Source organism: Malus domestica, chromosome 12 (genome assembly GCF_042453785.1).
Source record: "Malus domestica chromosome 12, GDT2T_hap1".
NCBI classification, from domain to species: domain Eukaryota; kingdom Viridiplantae; phylum Streptophyta; class Magnoliopsida; order Rosales; family Rosaceae; genus Malus; species Malus domestica.
In genome coordinates this window covers 25,013,650-25,032,412 of record NC_091672.1, presented here as the reverse complement: position 1 = coordinate 25,032,412, position 18,763 = coordinate 25,013,650, and the positions used below count along the sequence as shown (strand labels likewise).

At 36.7% G+C, this 18,763-nt stretch overlaps 3 protein-coding genes across 3 annotated transcripts; 2 read left to right on the top strand and 1 right to left on the bottom strand.

The window, feature by feature from the left end:
- Positions 1–1,885: 1,885 nt before the first annotated feature.
- On the top strand, positions 1,886–5,005 carry LOC114820030 (uncharacterized). Its single transcript, XM_070809167.1, has 4 exons — positions 1,886–1,892; positions 3,775–4,473; positions 4,571–4,717; positions 4,824–5,005. The coding sequence occupies exons 1-4, from the start codon at positions 1,886–1,888 to the stop codon at positions 5,003–5,005; spliced, it is 1,035 nt and encodes a 344-aa protein (XP_070665268.1).
- Positions 5,006–5,873: 868 nt separating this feature from the next.
- Positions 5,874–9,058, top strand: LOC114819952 (probable protein phosphatase 2C 65). Its single transcript, XM_029089704.2, has 5 exons — positions 5,874–6,245; positions 6,813–7,160; positions 7,249–7,369; positions 7,644–7,867; positions 8,299–9,058. Exons 1-5 carry the CDS (start codon positions 6,021–6,023, stop codon positions 8,791–8,793), a joined length of 1,413 nt encoding a protein of 470 aa, XP_028945537.1. The 5' UTR covers positions 5,874–6,020; the 3' UTR covers positions 8,794–9,058.
- A 3,256-nt stretch (positions 9,059–12,314) lies between these two features.
- LOC103450707 (patellin-6-like) lies at positions 12,315–14,866 on the bottom strand. Its single transcript, XM_008390080.4, has 4 exons — positions 13,677–14,866; positions 13,217–13,341; positions 12,897–13,038; positions 12,315–12,780 (listed from the first exon to the last, which is right to left on the bottom strand). Exons 1-4 carry the CDS (start codon positions 14,373–14,375, stop codon positions 12,520–12,522), a joined length of 1,227 nt encoding a protein of 408 aa, XP_008388302.1. The 5' UTR covers positions 14,376–14,866; the 3' UTR covers positions 12,315–12,519.
- Positions 14,867–18,763: the final 3,897 nt, after the last annotated feature.

Genomic DNA, 18,763 nt, shown 5'->3' with positions numbered 1-18,763 from the left:
GATTTCATTTTCTTGTATTGATTTAGTTAGAACTTTGGTACTATTGCATTTTGACTTTCCGGCGGGCGCAGTGCGTGATTGTTTCGGGATAACGGTGAATGATTGTTTCGGAATAACGGTGAATGATTGTTTCGAGATACCGGTACAATGCTATTTCGCTAACATTATTTGCCTTGGGGAACTATTGCATTTCAACTTTTCAGTGTTGTGGCGAGTAATTATCTTGAGATACCGTCACGCTATCGTCTACATTGCAGGAAAGTTCATTCGGCTCCTCGAAAATGGTGGAGGAGGATCTTCTCTTCTTTTAATTTCTTTTTCTTTTTCTTCCTTTCTATTTGAACTGTTACTATTAGGTTACGTCAACATTTATATTGATTTTTGGCATAAATGTCAAAATGGTCCTTATGTTATAGTCATATGGTCAATTCGATGCCATTGTTTTCGATTTGGCTAATTTAGTTTGTCTCTGTTAGTCAATTAAGGATATTTCATTCAATCTCTTTTAAAAAATTCATAAGAAAAATCATATGAGAGATAATTACGTTTTCTCTTTACAAAAAAATGCAAATTAATGAGAAATAATAAGATAAAAAGTAAAATGTGAGAAAATGAAAAGAAAGAGAATGTAAATAAGAGGGGACATAATTTTACTCTGAAAATGGTTGGACAGAAGATGTGATAACGTCTCAAAAGCATTTTTGGGTAATTTCATGAAAGTTTGCAAATTGGTTTTGAGATGATTCAAAGTGTAAAGTATTGTGGACCATAAAAGTCAATTAATAAATGATATTTGTTTCCTTTTTAAAAAGTAAATAGCTTGTTTGTTAAGTTTCAAAGTATTTGGAAACAGAATCATTGCAATAGGACCCCTTGACAGACAATTAAAGGGATACATCCATGGAGTTTGCGGCTCCTTTTGGAATTGTGAAATGTTGCTATAGGTAATAGGTGTCATCCCACATATTTTTTTTCTTTTGGAATGCATAAAAGAGACGAGTCACGCAGAAGAGGGACCCTCCTCATGTAAAAGATCTGTTAAGAGATCAAGAGGTTCGTCAAATCAAGAACGAAATCATTATAAAGAAGTGATGTGTTGAAAAGGTGGTGCATTGCTTCATTCGCTTGGTGGCGGATATGGATGGTGAAATCTCCATTGATCTGGTCTAGCAAAGTCTTTGCATCCTCAACAGTAGGGCCAACAGGCGAGAGGTTGAGGGATTGCTCTTGCAAAACTAAGACAATTTGGTGAGAATCGCTTTCGAGAATAAGGTTTTAACAACCCCTGTTAATAGCCAACATGAGGCCCTCTCTAACTACCAAAGCTTCTAAATGCATGGTACTGCTTGGTTGCAGGAGGGAGAATGATTTATATGTAATGGGTACATTACTTTGTGACGTTCTGCTCTAATATATTAACGTATGATTTCAAGTGACGATAAATTTATTTCATATAAGTTGTTTTCCCACGAAAGACTATAAATTGAGCCTTAAAATAGGAAGTTTGATCAGACAAGATATTTACTTATTTGAACCAATCATTGGGTCATCGACTTGAGATTTGATAATTTTTGGTTCAATTTTGCAATTGCCGGCAATTTGTTTCTGAAATGGTTGTGCACATGGAATTAGGAATTCAGCACATGTTTTGCTTGATCAGGATAGAGTTATAAGCCTGCCAAACAACCAGTCCACGTTGCCCTGAATAAGTGACTCCTCTTCTCTTGATCAATTTGGTCAGCCCAAATATTACATCATTTCCATAGTTCTCAAGTGGTGGTTACGCTCACCATCATATTTATAATTGTTGAATGAGTTTAAATTTTGAAATTTGTGTCTATCTATTACACAAATCTCAAGATTTAAATTCATCTAACGACAATTAATGGAAGGTAAGCATCACTATTACTTAAAGGTGGTGAAGAAAAATATTCCCGTATTTAATGGTTATGACCCGAACACATTTTAATGGTGAGTTTCACCCTTGGTACAAACTATACATGATTGGGCCATGACGGTTTTGGCAAGGTTAAAAATAGATTGTACTTGTTACTAGAGGAAGTCTAATTAGTTGGTCGCGCGAAGCTAGGAAGTTCCTTCGCACCACCCTGTTAAGGTGGAAGCTGTTGGCTCGAGCCCCTTTAGTCCCGACAGAGAAAATGAGACACACTTGTAAGTCGAGATACGTACTACTAGAGTTGTGAAGACTAAACATTTACATGATATAGTGTTTGTTGCTACTCAAGTATATAACTATAGATTTGTTACATTAACGAATATCTTTTGAATAGGATGGTTGTAAGCTAAACTAATTATTATATGGTTCGAACCATCTGATTGACTAAGTCAAGGAACAATCTGTTTAAGCCCAATTTTATACTGTTGTCAAGGGTGGAGCTACCATGGGCCTAGGGGGGCGGATGCCCCTACTGAGATTTTTCTGATGTTAGCATGCTGCTCAAACTCATCTGGTTCTGCAGCAGCAAAGCCCCCACTGCGATTTTTTGGTTCCTCCGATCTGGTTCTGCAGAAGCAAAGCTGGGTGTTATTTTTTTTTTCAAAACCAGGCCAAAGGCAAAATGAACCTCAATTCCTCCGATCTGGTTCTGTAGAAGCCTGATCTTATTTATTTTTTTTCAAAACCAGGCCAAAACAACGTCGTTTTGGTCCTGGTAAAAAAAATTAAAAAAATGTAAACGAAACGGCGTCGTTTCGTATATGTTTTAAAAAAAAAAAGTTATGTTATAGTGGGGGACCGCTTGTCCCCACGGTCCTAGACTCCCATTTCCATCCCTCCCTTTGTTTTCGTTGCCCTTTGCGCCGCACCAATCAGAGAGCAGCTTGGTGCTGCTCTGTCTGTCTTCCCCCAACCAACACTTTGAAATGGAACGGAACAGGAGCAAAGTTGCTCTTCCCAACCACGCCAGCAGCCAGCCACTCCAACTAGCCACTCTCTAGTCTAGCCGACATATATATATATTTAGGTAAATTTTTTAATTCCTAAATCTATAATTCCTAACCCTAATTAATTATTTAAGATGAATTTTTGTTTAATTGGTATAGAAATATAGAATCATATGGATATGGTATGCACTAATATGATTATTGACTTATTGATTATTGATTATTGATATGAAATATATGATTATTGATGAATGAAATTACGAATTCTATGAATATGGGTATACATTTATTCATATGATTAGTTGAATTAAATGTTTATTTGTTGAATAATTTGTATGCTTATTGGTATTGGTTAATTGAATTGTTGCCTTGGTTGGATATGGATTCGTTATTAGGCATTTTTTTTTTGGTTAAGAAAGCATATATATTAATATGGATAACATTGTCAACATCTCCAAGAAAACTCAATTCTACAGCTTAATTTTCCTTACAAGAAATATGGAGACACGCAAAGACGATTCAACCCTGCTTGGTTTGATGATTTTCCTACTTGGTTGGAATATAGTGTAGAAAAAGATGCTGCCTTTTGTCTGTGTTGCTACCTTTTTAAACCAAACATTGGAGAACAAACAGGTGGTGATTTCTTTGTTGGCGAAGGATTTTCTAACTGGAAGAAGAAAGAAAGACTTCTAACTCATATTGGAGGCGTCAATAGTGCACACAATCAAGCGTGGAGTAATTTTGAAGCTTTAAGGAGTCAAAAGCAACATATCCAGTCTTTTTTCTCTAAAACTCATGATGAAGCTCAAATTCAATATAGAGCTCGGTTGAATGCATCAATCGATTGTTGTCGATTTCTTTTGAGACAAGGGCTTGCATTTCGTGGTAATGATGAATCTGAACATTCAAGCAACCATGGAAACTTTCTTGAGCTTCTACAGTTTCTTGCCGACCACAATGAGGATGTGAAAGCCGTTACTTTGAAAAATGCTCCAGAGAATCACAAATTGACATCACTAGATATTCAAAAAGACATTGTAAATGCTTGTGCAACTGAGACGATCAAGGCTATTATTGAAGACGTTGGCACTTCGTTGTTCTCTATTTTGATTGATGAATCTCGTGACGTATCAACGAAGGAACAAATGGCTATTGTATTGCGTTATGTGGACAAGAATGGGCATGTCGTTGAGCGTTTTATTGGCATTGAGCATGTTACTAGTACCATTGCTCTCTCACTCAAGGAAACCATTGATGAGGTATTTTCTAGGCATAAATTGAGCATGTCTAGGTTGCATGGGCAAGGTTACGATGGGGCCATCAATATGCAAGGTGAGTTCAATGGTCTTAAAGCTCTTATTATGAAAGAAAGTGGTTGTGCCTATTATATTCATTGCTTTGCACATCAACTTCAATTAGCTCTTGTAGCTGTGGCAAAGAAGAACATTCAAATTGAGTCTCTTTTTAGTATAGTTACTATTTTGGTAAATGTTGTTGGAGCTTCATCGAAGCGTTATGATCTTCTTCGGGAGAAGCAATCTATTGCAGTTATTGAAGCACTAAACAGTGGTGAGTTTACAAGTGGGAAAGGCAAAAATCAAGAAACTACTTTGAAACGTGCTGGAGAAACACGTTGGGGTTCACACTTTGGCATGTTTATGTCCAGCCGACTCCTTCTCTGCTTTTGATAACCAAAAGCTATTGCGTCTTGTCCAGTTTTATCCTAAAGACTTCTCTATGAATGAGCTGGTGATACTTAAGATTCAACTTGAGACTTACATTGTGGATATGCGGTCTAGCATTGAGTTTTCAGGTTTAAAAGAGATTGGAGATCTTGCAAAAAAAAAAGGTTCAATGCAAGAAACACAAGGTGTATTCGCTGGTTTACTTGCTTGTGACATTAGCACTAACTCTTCCAGTTGCTACTGCAACCGTTGAAAGAGCATTTTCGGCCATGAAAATTCTGAAGAATCGATTAAGAAATCGGATGGGAGATCAATGGATGAATGACAACATGGTTATTTTTATAGAGATAGAGATATTTGATGGTATTGGTAATGATGTTGTCATGCAACGCTTTCAGAACATGAAAACGTGTTGAGGGATATTGTAAAGGACTGTTGTATGAAAAACTTTATGGATTAATATATAAGTATTGTGTTTAGTAAATTCTTGAGCTTTTTAATTATGACTTTGTTGTTTGAGGATGCCCCCATTCACACAAATCTCTGGCTTCGTCCCTGACTGTTGTTATGCTACGAGATGAATGGAGCGTCGCACGCGTGATTAAAAAGGAAGATTTCTTGTAGTTTACCACCAAAATAAAACGAATTTAGTTTTGATTAGTTAAACAAAAATCTACTCTAAAATGTTAGGGGAATGGATTATAACCATCGGATTTTCAGCTAATGGCTGGCAAAAAAATTTGTTAAGATAATCGGATCAGTTTTAGTTCTAAATCCAAGCAAAATATCTGTATCTTACGAATTTGTGATTGCAATGCAATACGTTCTTCTTTGACTAAAATACATACAAATCTAAATATTAATGTGCATGCACTTTAAATAGGATTTAATTAGTTGACCAACTACGATATAGGGAAGATTTTCTACCTAATTATGGTTTATGTACTTTGATTAGCTAAAGACATTTGGGAAATGCAAAATTTAGTATTACTATCTTCCTCCTTAGCAAAGAGAAAGGGTGTTAGTATGATTTTTGTGTAACAATTTCTTGAGATTAGCACGTCGAGATTTTAGAGAGCATAACACCCTCCTCCACAATATGCAAAACCTCCAACAACAACAACACACGACATTTTAAAATCCTTAAAATTTTGTGTGTTGTGCTCTTCATGCTCCTCAACCAAACGACAAGAAATCGTGATTGACTCGCTGCATGCTTATTCCAATATCGACGATTTACATTTCGTCTTTTGAGAAATATATCAATCAATTTCGATTTTCCCACAGATACAAAAGTCCCTAAAACCACCATCACCTTTCAATTCTCTTCCCCTCCTTTGCCTCTTCACCCACTATTGTCTTTTGGGTGTGGATCGGTTTTTTGTGGGTCCTTTTCGTTTGTGGGAGGTTTGTTTTAATTTCTAGAGAGACATGGGAGCTTGTTGTAGCAAGGAGAAATTGCATGGAGGAGGTTACATGGAGGATGATCATATGGCCAATCGGAATGAGTATTCCGAGGCCGATAAGGAAGAGGATAGTGTAAGGTGTGGGGACGATGGGGCACGCATAAGGTTGGAAGGGTGTTCTAGGAACATATCCATGTACACCCAGCAAGGAAGAAAAGGGATCAATCAAGATGCAATGACAGTTTGGGAGGTACGATATATCAACTTGTCTCTTTTCAATTTGTTAGTTTTTTTTTTTCATTTGTGGTGATTAATTTCTGCTATGTTTTCTAGTCTTATGACGTACATTGGTATATTTAATTACTCGGAACGAATATTAATTATTTTGACTTTGAATCATTCTAATTCCCATCTTTGATTGTATTCATACGAAACTCAAAAAATATGTGGCTCCACATTATAATATGTTATCTAACACATGAAAAAACTAGGAATTTGATCGATTAATTTGGGGAAGGGTAGTTGTTTCCATTCAATTCCCTTCTCCCTCTATATTCATGATTTTCTCGATACCAAAACTTGCTCATTCCAAGTAAGTAAATGCCGATAATGTTTACGTTTATTTGGTTTGTTCACTATGTATATCAAATCTTCTTGAACCCCTATTTTCAGCAAAACTTGTTCTTTCCCATTTCCAAGTTTCTTTATCATGTTCAATTGCTATTATATCCATGAATTCTTCAATGTGCACATCAGCCTATAGAAACCCTTTGGTCCTTTCCCTTGATATATTATTTTATGTCATTGAATTTTGTAGGACTTTACCGAGAAAGGCATGCACTTCTGCGGTGTGTTTGATGGTCATGGCCCCGACGGTCACAAAGTTGCAAGATGTGTACGTGACAATTTACCCTCAAAGCTCTCCGAAGTCATCAAAATTTACCAGCTCAACACCGGCATATTCAGCGACATCAATGTTGCCGGAAGCGAGCTCAATGCAAACAACGGTACAAGTCGCGATAGGAAAGCCAGTAGCGATCTCTCTCTTCCGTCATGGGAAGCCAGTTTCGTTAAATCATTCAAGGAAATGGATGAAGAACTTAGCCTCGATAACACCATTGATAGCTTCTGCAGTGGTTCAACAGCTGTAACTGTACTTAAACAGGTACAATTTTTATTTGCAATTAAATTTTAGAGATAGGAATTCAATAAAATTTGATATTTGTTTTAATTTTGTGCTGTTTGGTTTTCAGGGTGATCATTTGGTGATTGCCAACTTAGGCGATTCTCGTGCAGTTCTTGGAACTAGATCAGGAGAGAAAAAACAAATCGTTCCTGTCCAGCTCACAGTTGATTTGAAACCTGATACTCCAAGTATGTTTAGTACTTCTGCTCCAAATTTTTGGAAATGGTTTCCGCACAACTTTCTCTCCTTCTGCTCACTTCTGTATATTTCCGTTCCTTTGGTTCTCTTTTGAATTATTCAATAGTCCAAAGGCCATAAAGGAAGACGGGTGTACCAGCGGAGAAAGAGGAGTGCAGAAATCACTTCACTTAATATTTTCCTTAAGAGTTGCATGATGATGACGATCAAGTTATTGAGCCTGATTGATTTTCTTGTATTTTTTTTCCTACTGATGAAACTTAGGTGAAGCTGAGAGAATTATGAAATGCAAGGGCAGGATTTTATCAGTGGAGGGAGAACCACAAGTATTTAGATTATGGATGCCGGATGAAGACTGCCCTGGTCTTGCAATGGCAAGGGCTTTCGGGGATTTCTGTGTCAAAGATTACGGTCTAACCTCAAGTCCGGAAGTTTTCTACAGGAAGATATCAAGTGATGATGAATTTGTGGTCTTGGCAACTGATGGGGTAAGAAAACAAAAAAAAAATTGTTTTACTAATATTCTAATTACTATTTGTGAAGCGAGTGCAGAAAAAATTTGGTTTTACTTATAAGCTTCCCTCTAGTACTTAATATCCCTTCAATTAAGGATTTGTTTTTCGCTTCATACGGTTCCTTTTTTTGCTTCATAGGGATCGGTTTTTTGTTTCGTAGGGTTTAGTTTTTAGCTTCATACGGTTATGTTCTTTTGCTTTGTAGGGTTCGGTTCTTCTCTTAGTGTTCGATTTTTTTTCTCCACTGGGTTTGGTGTTTCGCTTCATAAAACTCATTTTTTGGTCTACACGGTCATGAAATTTATTTACGGAGTAATGTGATGGAGTTTCATTTAAGTCGAATATATTTGGCGACTCTTAACAGTATCGAGCTGCATAAGATATTGATGTTGTGCATTGCGCAGATTTGGGATGCTTTAACAAACAGTGACGTGGTAAAGATAGTTGCATCAGCAAGGAAGCGATCCATGGCAGCAGAATTACTAGTAAAGCGTGCAGTTAGAGCATGGAAACGGAAGTTCCCCCAATCGAAAATTGATGATTGTGCAGTTATATGCTTGTACCTGAAGGACCAACCTGCTTCTTCATTAACACAATCCGATTCCCATGCGAGCCGTGTAGGCAAAGGAAATGACTCTGAGCTTTCCCTTTCTTACTATAGCAAAAGATCGAATGTTGCAAGCGATCAGGGAGGCCCTGCATCCGAGATCAACAGCAAGATGATGGAGGATGAGAAGGATACCGTGTTGAACTGCAATGTCTCACAAGACGCAAAGGAAGAGTGGAATGCCATTAAAAGTGTTGACAGAGTAAATACCATGTTGAAGCTTCCTCAATTTTCTAATGGTTTGAGTCGGAGGAAAACATCAAAGGATTACGAAGAGGTTGAAGCTCATTGATTAACTAGCCTCCGTGACGAGGCCTTAAATCGAGCAATTTGCGACCGTGGTTAAGGATTAGCAATCAACAATATTCATCAAACATCTCTCGGAAGGTGCAATTTCAGCTTCCTGCCAAATTCGAAAGAAAAAGTGTAGCCACAAATTCTGCTTTTAGAATTGGCTAGGAGAAAAGAGTACATGTAGATATTTGTCTAACCATGAAGTTAGAAGTGCAATTTCAACGAGGAATACTGATATATAAAATATATGAAGTTGGCTTCTACCTTGAAGTTTTGTTTGGTGCCACGGTCACATGTCGTTTGGTGTTATTTACTCAGATAAGCATGTGAATTGAAAATTGAAATACCCAAATAAAAATCCTACCCAAGAAACAAAAACCTAGCTAGCCACGAGTAGGAGATCATTCGCGACGAAAAACAACTTTACCAGTTGATCAAGCACCAATGCCATGGTGGTGGTATCTTATAGAATTCAAACGCTGAGCTAAACAACTTGGGTGAATGTTCTTCTTCATTCTCTGTTGAGGCTTCAGACTAACCTGGATGTGAAACCAATCGCATATACTTCCCAAAATGACGTACTAATTCGTATCGCGCTGAGACCTCGATATGGAAGATGGAAAAATCAAGCAATATAAGGAAGCGTGTTCTAATACTTATTAACCATATTCATGGATCACTACTGAAAATTTGGGATGATAAGCATATTATAGCAAATGAATCTGTGACCCTTGACCCAAAATTTAAGTAGTGATCCATGAATACAGTTAATAAGTATTAGGACACGCCTCCTTATATTGCTTGGTTTTTCCATCTTCCATGGATCGCTACTAAAAATTTGGGATAATACCTCTTGTAGATGACAACATATGTTGCATATATCATCATCTACTAGAGGTTACATTCCATCTGGATATGTTGATTTTTTTTTTTTTTTTTTTTTTTTCGGGGGTCATGATTTGCCCTTTTGTTGCGAGTAGTGGTTTTCTTTTTTCTTGTTGGTATGTATCCTTGTATACTCATCGGATTGTGAACGTGAATTTAGTTTGACAACACAAGTATATGTTGTTTCAATAGTCTGACGATTACATGTATTAACGGAAGAATATATAAGACATTTTCTTTCGTCAAATTGGTTGTTTTATCTTACAATCTTATACATTAGAAAGGTAAAGAACTTAGGGAATAATACCATGTTCTTGAGATTTGATAGTTCTTCGTTCTCTATTGAAGTCTCAGACTGCTCTCAATTCAAGCCAATTGTATGTGATTTCATGGAATTGTAGTGGTGAGGGGTGCCAAGTTTAGAGCTATATATACCAATTTGAAAGATATAACCATCCAGTACATCTGCTCGGTTCCTTATTTGGAACCACTACATGTATGGATTCAGCCAAGTTTCTAGTTCGAATGTTTTTGTGCTTGTTATCGTCTTCTTGATTGCGAACACGATTCTAGTTTGACAATATAAGTATTTTTTTTTTTTGCGAGATAGTTAGACGACTACACATTAATAGAGAAATACAGACACGCTCTGTTATTGTATCTTACAATTTTGTAATTTAGAAATTATTTAGCGTTACCATCACTATTTTAGTTGATGAACTTGATCACCATCAGCTTATATTTACATATATCGCAATGTTTTCTTATCATATTGTGAATCTAAACATATTTACATGATATATTACCTCAGTCACTATGAAAGCTCCCAATCAGTGCAATAAGATGTATATGTTTGTCTATCTCTTAACTCGAAAGATATAATTTTCCTTGGCAAACCTCCGAAAACCCAATGCAGATTCTAGAGGCCCAGGCAACAAACCCAGGGGCCCCCAGAGTGTGATCAATATCTATCATCCCCACTTCTGCTACCTTTTGTTAGTCCCAACACTCCTCCCCCCATATCTTGTACAACAAGCGACAGCAAATCAAAGCAAATATTGTCACCATTAATCCGTCTCTTTCAAGTTTCAAGCTTTCCAGACATATATGATAATTCAGCAGTGACTATTATTTGGAGCCATTAGGCAAATCAACCAGCTGCACACCAGCAAAAGCTCTTCCTTCCAAGAAAAACTTGGATGTAAGTGAAAAATCGTTGTCTCTCTTCTCTCTCATCACACAATTTTTCAATGCATCATTTGAAAGTTCTCTCAGATGTATTTGCGTTTACACATTTTTAATGTCTTTGAGAGAACTTTCAAGTTATATGTAAGAAGCTCTCCTCCTTTCCATTACCCAATGACCCCAAAAAAAAAATGCCATCTTCTTCGATGCAGGTAGACAAACTTAATGCTGCGTTTGAATGAACGACTTGAAAGTTCTCATGAAACTTTTGACTCGGCTTTTAAAAATATACAAGAGCATTACCAACTCATGACCTAGAAAGCCGCAACTCGAACATTACAAACGCACCGCAAACACACTAGATAAAGGACTTCCAAGAAGACACCTATCAATTTTTCATTTGAAAGTTCTCTCCAATAATTTGCACATAGGCAATTTCAAGTAACTCTATCTAGTTATTTTAGTGGCTCTTTAGAGATTATGATGGTAAGAAGTCGACTCAGGCTTTTGGAAAGGTTAGGAAAGGCTGAGTCGACTTCTTACTATCATAATCTTTGCAGTTCGAATTCAAACTGCAGAGAAAATCTCTCTTTCGACCAATCAAATCAGCTCCTATTTGGTCAATGGCGGAGCCAAGTACAAGGCTCCCCTAGGCTATAGCATAGGGAGAGTTTTGGTTCTTTAAGTTTAAAAATATTAATCTTTTGGTTATGTTATAATTTTTAATTGTCATATTCTACTTGGGAAATGAAAATTTTGAATCTTAAGGTTACTTTTGAGTAAAATAAGGGCTAATAAATGTTAAATAAATTCATCACTTTAACCAATATTATAATTTAAAAGTAATAAGTCAAAACTTCCATACTAGAAATGGTTCCTTATTTTATTCACTTGAAAGTTTTGAGGCTAGAAGCTTAAGAAAACATAGTATAAATTTCTTGCTTCAATTGTTACTTTCAGGTTTACTATTATATAACTTTATGTAGGCAACAAAAGATTGAAAAATTGATTTCATAGTAATAATTTTAACTTAGCCCACCCATCGAATAATTCCTAGCTACGCCATTGTATTTGGTCCCAAAAGATCTCTTTAAAACTTGACAGTAAGAAGTCGACTGAGCCTTTTGGATAGGATCTTCTTGATCGCCTTGTAACTAAAAGTTACAAAGACTGATTGGCCTGAAATATCAAAAGAAAGGTGACAGGAGATTCCTATGAAATAAAGCAATAGTTGTTGCATGATGGATCTGGGAATGATACCGCCATAAAAATAAAAATAAAAGATATACAGAGCTGCCGCCTATTTTCTGGTTGAATACATTACAAGATGTTTTTCCATACTTTTCGCATTCAATTCTAGCTGCAGCGAATTTAGCTCAAGTTCCGTGGATCTTTAAAGCCACTCGCCCAAACCCACAAATAAAAATTGAGAGTGGTATCAAACCAAAGTCAATAGATATGTTTTCCTCTATATTAAACGATATATATCATGCCATCCTTTTTATAGATTACACTACTAGTACTCTCAAGCAGACTAAAAACAGGGTTCACAACCTAAACCCCTCGAAAAAGGACACAGAAAGCAAGATGCAAAAGCAAAAACCTTACTACGAGTTTATAACTAATTATGCCCCTCCCAGTTGTTGATTTGGCTCTAAACAGGAGCAGATTTGCAGACAATGTAGCGATAGGCAGCTACTTTTTTCCGGCGGGAGCCAGAGTTGTCAACTGAGAAAACCATCTTTCCTGCTTCACTGGGAGTAAAGGAGCTGTGGATTGCTTCTTCAGAGGGCATCACTTTTCTTGGCTTCTCCACTTGGATAGTGTAGCTGCCTTCTGCACTAGGCACGAACTCTGCAGTGTACTCCAAGTCCCACCCTCCCACTACTATGTCCCATGTGATTGTTGCATCAGCCTAATCAATTTCAACACCAACATACGAAAAATTAACAAACATTAATCGCGTTTAAATCGCTAATTTATAGAGCTTAAAATGAAGGGTTGTAACAATAATGCAGAAGATTTATGAACCTCAATCCCCTCAATCTGTATGTTCACTTTCTCTCCTCCTTTGACAGTGAACTCGGAAGCTGGTTTAGGGGGGCCGTTTTGTGCATCACTCGGTCGACTCAGGCCTCCGTACTGAACCGGAACATCCTCGGGCCTTATGAACCTGTTTCAGAACAACAAACACCTATTTCTAGTAAGTAGCCATTAATTGTACAGAGTACAGAAGAGAAGAAACTGTTTCAAAACCCCAAACACAAACGGAAAACTGGCGAAGGAATAAAAAACCGGTTCAGAAACAATAACGCCTTCGCAGAAACGGGTTCGATGACAAGGAGACTCACTTGTATAGTGTTTCTGCAACATTTCCTTCCTTGGCTATCACAAACTTGCTCTTTGTCCTCTGAGTCAGAAATGGGCTGAACATAGAATACAAAACACTGAAGTACCACGGCACATTGATGAAAATCTGGAAGAAAACCCCCAATTAGCTCAAAAACTAGTCCAATTCAAATCGAAAACCCAGATCAGAATTACATACATCCCAACAGATCAAACTACAAACACACAAGAAATCAATTAAAATTTTGTTACATCAAGTGAGGAAGCAAGTAAAACCCACATCAGAATTACCTCGAAAAATTACATCCCAGTAAATCAAACCAAAACCCCAATAAAAATCAATTAAAATTTTGAACAATTAAGTTAGCAAGTAAGTAAACTTGAGAATTACCTCAAAAATTACAGTCCACTAAGCCAAATAAAAAACCCAGTAGAAAACAATTAAGACATTAATCAAATTACCTTTCTTGCAACCATTTCAGGATAGTTGTCCTGAAACAGAGAGAGGATCTGGTTGGAAGCAACCCTGAGCTCCCTTTTAGGCATGTCCTTCAGATCAGTCACCTGAATTAGCGAGTTGATCCCGCCTGGCTTAAAGTGCAGGGCATTGATCCCCCTCTCAAGAACCTGCACTCTCCACCTCAGAAACTTCTTCAGCTTCTCATCGTCCCCGAAAATCCTCTCATACATTTCCTTATCTTTAAAAACTCCATAGGCGTTGTAGCAAACAGGGTGCCCCTGTTTGTCGAATCCGTGCATGTACGCCACCACCCCCTCCAGCTCCTTGAACCCCAAGTCCTCCTCCACGACGCCGTCGGCGCCGAACTCCTTCCGCCACGCCAGGCATTTGGTAAGCATGGTGAAAGTGTCGGGGACGCGGAAGTCCCTGGCGCGGAGGAACTTAAGGAGGACGACGTCGGCCTTTTCGTCGTTTCCCAGAAGGGGAATGCCCCACATGGCGGCGGAGGAGGAGTCCGAGACGGCGAGCTTGTCTTTGAGTTCTTGGAGGGATTTCTTTTCGGAGGATTTGAGGTTGGAGACGAAGTAGGTGTCTTCATGGAAGGAGGGGGTGCGGGGGGACATTAGGGACGTGACGAAGCTTTTCTTGCTGGGTTTTGGGGAGGCTTCCGGTAGGGCTTGCAGAGGAGTTTTCTGGTCCATTTTGGGGTTTTGAGAGATACCCAGGTGAGGAAATGCAGCTGGAGTTACTGGGTTTTTGGTGGCTGTGCTGGGTTTGCGGTACCAGAGGTGGAGGTGTGATTTCGATTCTCTGGGAGCTGAGAGGTTCTTCTGGAGTGTTATTATTGCATATAGAACGAGGGGAGAGACAGAAGCGAACAAAAGAGGTTGAAAAAGACAGGGATTTGAGGAGGGAGAGAGAGAGTCTAGAGAGAAAGACAGAGATTGGAAGAGCGAGAGAGAGAGAGAGAGATTTGTTGAAGGAGCCGCGGTTTTGGAGAAATTTTTAATTACGACGGAAACACGGATGGTATATCATGTATTTTTATGTAAGTGGTGAAAAATTTTAAATTTTAAATTATTAACTTTCTAACATACATAACTCACCATTTATATAAAAACACGTAGTGTACTACCTTGTGTGACGGTCACTGAAAAATCTTTCGCGGTTTTGGGTTTGAAGTTTGAAAAGCGGCTTGGGAAATAGAGTTGGGGTGTACTTGTAGCAGTGGCAAAATTTGAATGGAGTGGGTTACACGCGCCGTTGAGCGGGCGGTTTAGGTTTTCGAGGGAACAAAGCCGAGCCGAGGAGGGGGTGAGCCGAGTAAAAAAAGCGTCATAATAATTGAAGGATTTTATCCGGGGGAGTGGGGAAGAGAGAGCACGGGATCGTTGCTTAGGAAGGTGGGGCCCATAGGGAGGAGTGGGGGCAGTGGGCCTATTTGGTTTAGCTCTTTTTCTTATCAGTCTTCTGTGGCCCCAATCGCGTTCCCACGCCTCAAAGCTGCAAAGCACACTTGTTTTTTTTTTTTTTGGAAGACAGCACACTTGTTTATTCCTTGACAAGGATCAATTTCTTCCTATAATCATGCAGAGCAAGTTAATCATCTACTTTTACGAAAAATTATTTTAATATATTTTGAGAAATTTTTCTTTAATAATTTAAGACTAATTCAAAAAATTTCATCCTAAATCCTAATAATTCAAAACTATTGAGTTGCCTGATAAAAGAACAATAAAGATTAATTTTAAAAAATTAAACGATGAAGATTTATTATAAGAAATCAAACAATATAAATCATATGTGTTGTAATTTTTATTCCTTTTATTTTTGTATAAAATATTTTTTATTAAAAATGAATCATTACGGGTGGACACGTGTCAAAGTACAACTTGATGTGCATGATTATAAGAAGAAATTGATCCTTGTCAAGTTAATCATGCACATAAATTGATCATTCTCCAAGTACACATGTTCACCCGTAATTCACTAGCAGCAGTCGCTGATTTTTTCAATAGCCAAGCTTTCTCCAAGAAGAAATGGCCACTGCATGAGTAATTTATTCTGTTAATTTGAATGTTTTAAATTAAATTGTTTTATTTTAAAAGTTAATTGGAGAAAAATATTTCTAAAATTAAGAATATTTATTTTTTTGTCTACTCACTTTATATATAGATGATGTCATGCAAAATGTAAGCATGTGAGCTATGTTTTGCAGGTTTCCCTTTTACCACTAGTTAGCCTGAAAATGTGAAAGCGTAGACCACAGACTTTGAAAAGAATTGGGCAATTACCTTTCGGCCCCACTTTTAAAGGAGGCAGATTTCCGGCCCTCACATTTTCCGTGCTCTCCTGTTTGTGTGATCACGGTTAAGTCACGTTAACATTTTATATTATTATTTATTTTTATCTTATCATCTCTATAAAAAAATAATATAAAATATTAATGTAACTTAATTGTGACTACACAAAACAAGGGCACATGAAATTGGAGGGCAGATAATCTGCCTCCTTTAAAGAAACCCCGAATAATTTGCATCGGATTGAGAAAATCAAAAATATAAACTAAGAGAAAGGAGGTTAATAAGAATTTTTTGTGATCTGACTTTTTATTTATTTTATTATTATTAAAGAGACGGAAATGATTCAAAATTACTATTATAATTTAGGAGAAAATAAAATTTCAAATATATGGTGTATAAGTAAAATTCAACATCCTATACCGTAGAATATTGAATCCTACTATCCTTAGGCATATGGTTGTTTAGCAATAAACCATGGGATTAGGACCCATCCATCATTTTACCAACCCAAGCTCTAAATCATTGAAAGTCATGCTCCTTACTTCAAAAGTTAGTCTCAAATGGGATATCCCTATCTGGTAGCGGTGGATTCAGAAAAATTTATTTAAATTATTATGTGTTAAGAGAGTGAAACTTGTACTGAGGACTCATATGGAGTTCAATCATTTTTTATTGCCAATTGGTTTCAGGATTAATTATTAATTTCCTCCATAATATCAAAGTAGATTATCCATGTGTTGAGCACAACAATAAAAATGTTTCAACTTCACCGATTACCCATGTGTTAGACTTAAATAATGCACAACGCTTTTCCCTAGTTGTCATTTGCTACCTAGCTTACCTCAACTTATTTAAGACATTTTATCTAGCATTTTGTTTACACAATAGGTAGATTTAAAGAGAATATCAAATTAACAAAGATAATTTTCTGTGTAAAATAGTTGAAGTAGAGACAAATGTATACACTAACTTATGTGGATCAGCTAGTTCTTTGAATTGTAGCATTATCTATACAAAATACATGCTTATAGCAATGCTGATATGAAGTATTATCCTAAAAACTATGTACCATATGGCACTATCCATGTATGTGCTTTAAAAAACAACCCAGGCTTGTGATTGAAGAAAATTTTCAGTGTGTTGTGAACACAACTTGTTATTTCAAATGTTATAAATTAGTTAGAAATTATTTTTTTCAAATCAACCAATTATATTATTGCTTTTATGTGTTTTATGTGGGAGAGGAATAATTTTTCTTTTAATGTTAGGGAGAGGGTAGGGAAGTTGGGAGGAGAATAATTTTTCTTTTAATTTTTAATTTTATTTCATTTTTTAATATTTTAAATCAAATAAATAATTTTATAAACAAGTTTATAATCATTTATATTTTTTTTTTACAAAAATTAGATGGAAATATCCTTAATTGGCTAAGGCATATCAACACAATGCTCACCATACACCTAATCAATTGACACGTGTTCTTTTACCTAACTCTAGTTAACTTTAATATTAAATGTTAGTTTTTTCAATTTTGAAAAAAATTAACCAAGATTAAGTGAAATGACATATGTCAATGGATTAGGTGTATGATGAACATATACCATAATTTATGGTAGTGAGCAAAAATGCTCCCCACATTTAAACCTTAAAAAATCTCATCTGGACATATTAAACGTACAGATTTTTTAAGGATTAACTAGAGTTTGTTGACATTAAATTAGTTTGAAAACCGTGAAAGCTAATGTTTAATTAAAAAAATGATCAAAGTAAATCATTCTTTTCTACTTTTCCGGGGGTGAGCCAAATCACTTTTGACCTGTTCTACCACCCCACTTGATTAATAAACCCTTTAATTACCACCTCACTTTTAGGGTTACTTACATTAATGGTCCTGAACTTTAGTTCGAGTTGCATTCGAGTCCTCCAAATTAGGTCTTGAGATGCATCTTTACGTTTCTGTCAACTCTGTCTATTTCTCTATCAAAATTGATCATTTAACCACGTTCAAATTGTCGTTGAACCTAAACTATGAGGGTGTAAAGTAACTCTTTATTCTCGTTTTTTTTTGCTTTGAACTAGTGAGAAATTATAACACATGACCAATAGAATTTATACTGCCACACAGACGATACTTCAACTTGTTCTATTGAGTTACCGAGCCCGACCTGTGACCCAAATTTTTATGGCAGAGGACCATATACGACCGACCGTAAGTAAGAACTTCTCTTAATTTGTGAAATTAAGCAAAGAAATTGCATTAAAAAACATGACATGACATAACATAACAACAAATAAAGTGATTTGCATGTGAAATGTGGCCACTAGAAGTTCAAACATGCTTTTAATCCAAAACAAAACACAACACTCTACCACACCTGAAAAGAACATCAGATTAATGACAGGAGATTAAACCACAAATCCGCTCAATCCCACCAAGATTCTATTTTCCTTCCAAAGATATCATCATTTTTTTACTCTCTCCAAATTCCAATCCAACATTTTTATATGAAGGGGCTGCAACTAATACAATACTGCAGAGAGACACAGTGCAGCATTAGACAAAGAAAAAGAAGAAACAAAAGCAAGCAAAGTGGAAAGCTTTTGAATAAGTGGACACAGTTTACCATCTCTCTTTCAATTTTGTCAGTTCCTCCCTCATGGGATTCTCAGAGGCAAGGAAGCCCATTACCACCCAGAGATTCAGAAATTTCTGATTTCGCAGATAAGGTTTTGGGTTTACTTGATTAAATGCCAAAAGTAAAGACAAAACCGGAACATGGATCTTT

Bases quoted from the DNA above. Each gene is read 5' to 3' on its own strand.
- LOC103450707 (XM_008390080.4), bottom strand. From the start codon at position 14,375: ATGGACCAGAAAACTCCTCTGCAAGCCCTACCGGAAGCCTCCCCAAAA. The intron at 13,039-13,216 runs GTGAGTCTCCTT...GTTCTGAAACAG, and splicing joins GTTGCAGAAACACTATACAA to GTTCATAAGGCCCGAGGATG. The intron at 12,781-12,896 runs GTTCATAAATCT...GAAATTGATTAG, and splicing joins TACAGATTGAGGGGATTGAG to GCTGATGCAACAATCACATG.
- LOC114820030 (XM_070809167.1), top strand. The intron at 4,474-4,570 runs GTGAGTTTACAA...GTTTATGTCCAG, and splicing joins TATTGAAGCACTAAACAGTG to CCGACTCCTTCTCTGCTTTT. The intron at 4,718-4,823 runs GTTTAAAAGAGA...TAACTCTTCCAG, and splicing joins GTCTAGCATTGAGTTTTCAG to TTGCTACTGCAACCGTTGAA.
- LOC114819952 (XM_029089704.2), top strand. From the start codon at position 6,021: ATGGGAGCTTGTTGTAGCAAGGAGAAATTGCATGGAGGAGGTTACATG. The intron at 6,246-6,812 runs GTACGATATATC...TGAATTTTGTAG, and splicing joins ATGCAATGACAGTTTGGGAG to GACTTTACCGAGAAAGGCAT. The intron at 7,868-8,298 runs GTAAGAAAACAA...TGCATTGCGCAG, and splicing joins TGGTCTTGGCAACTGATGGG to ATTTGGGATGCTTTAACAAA.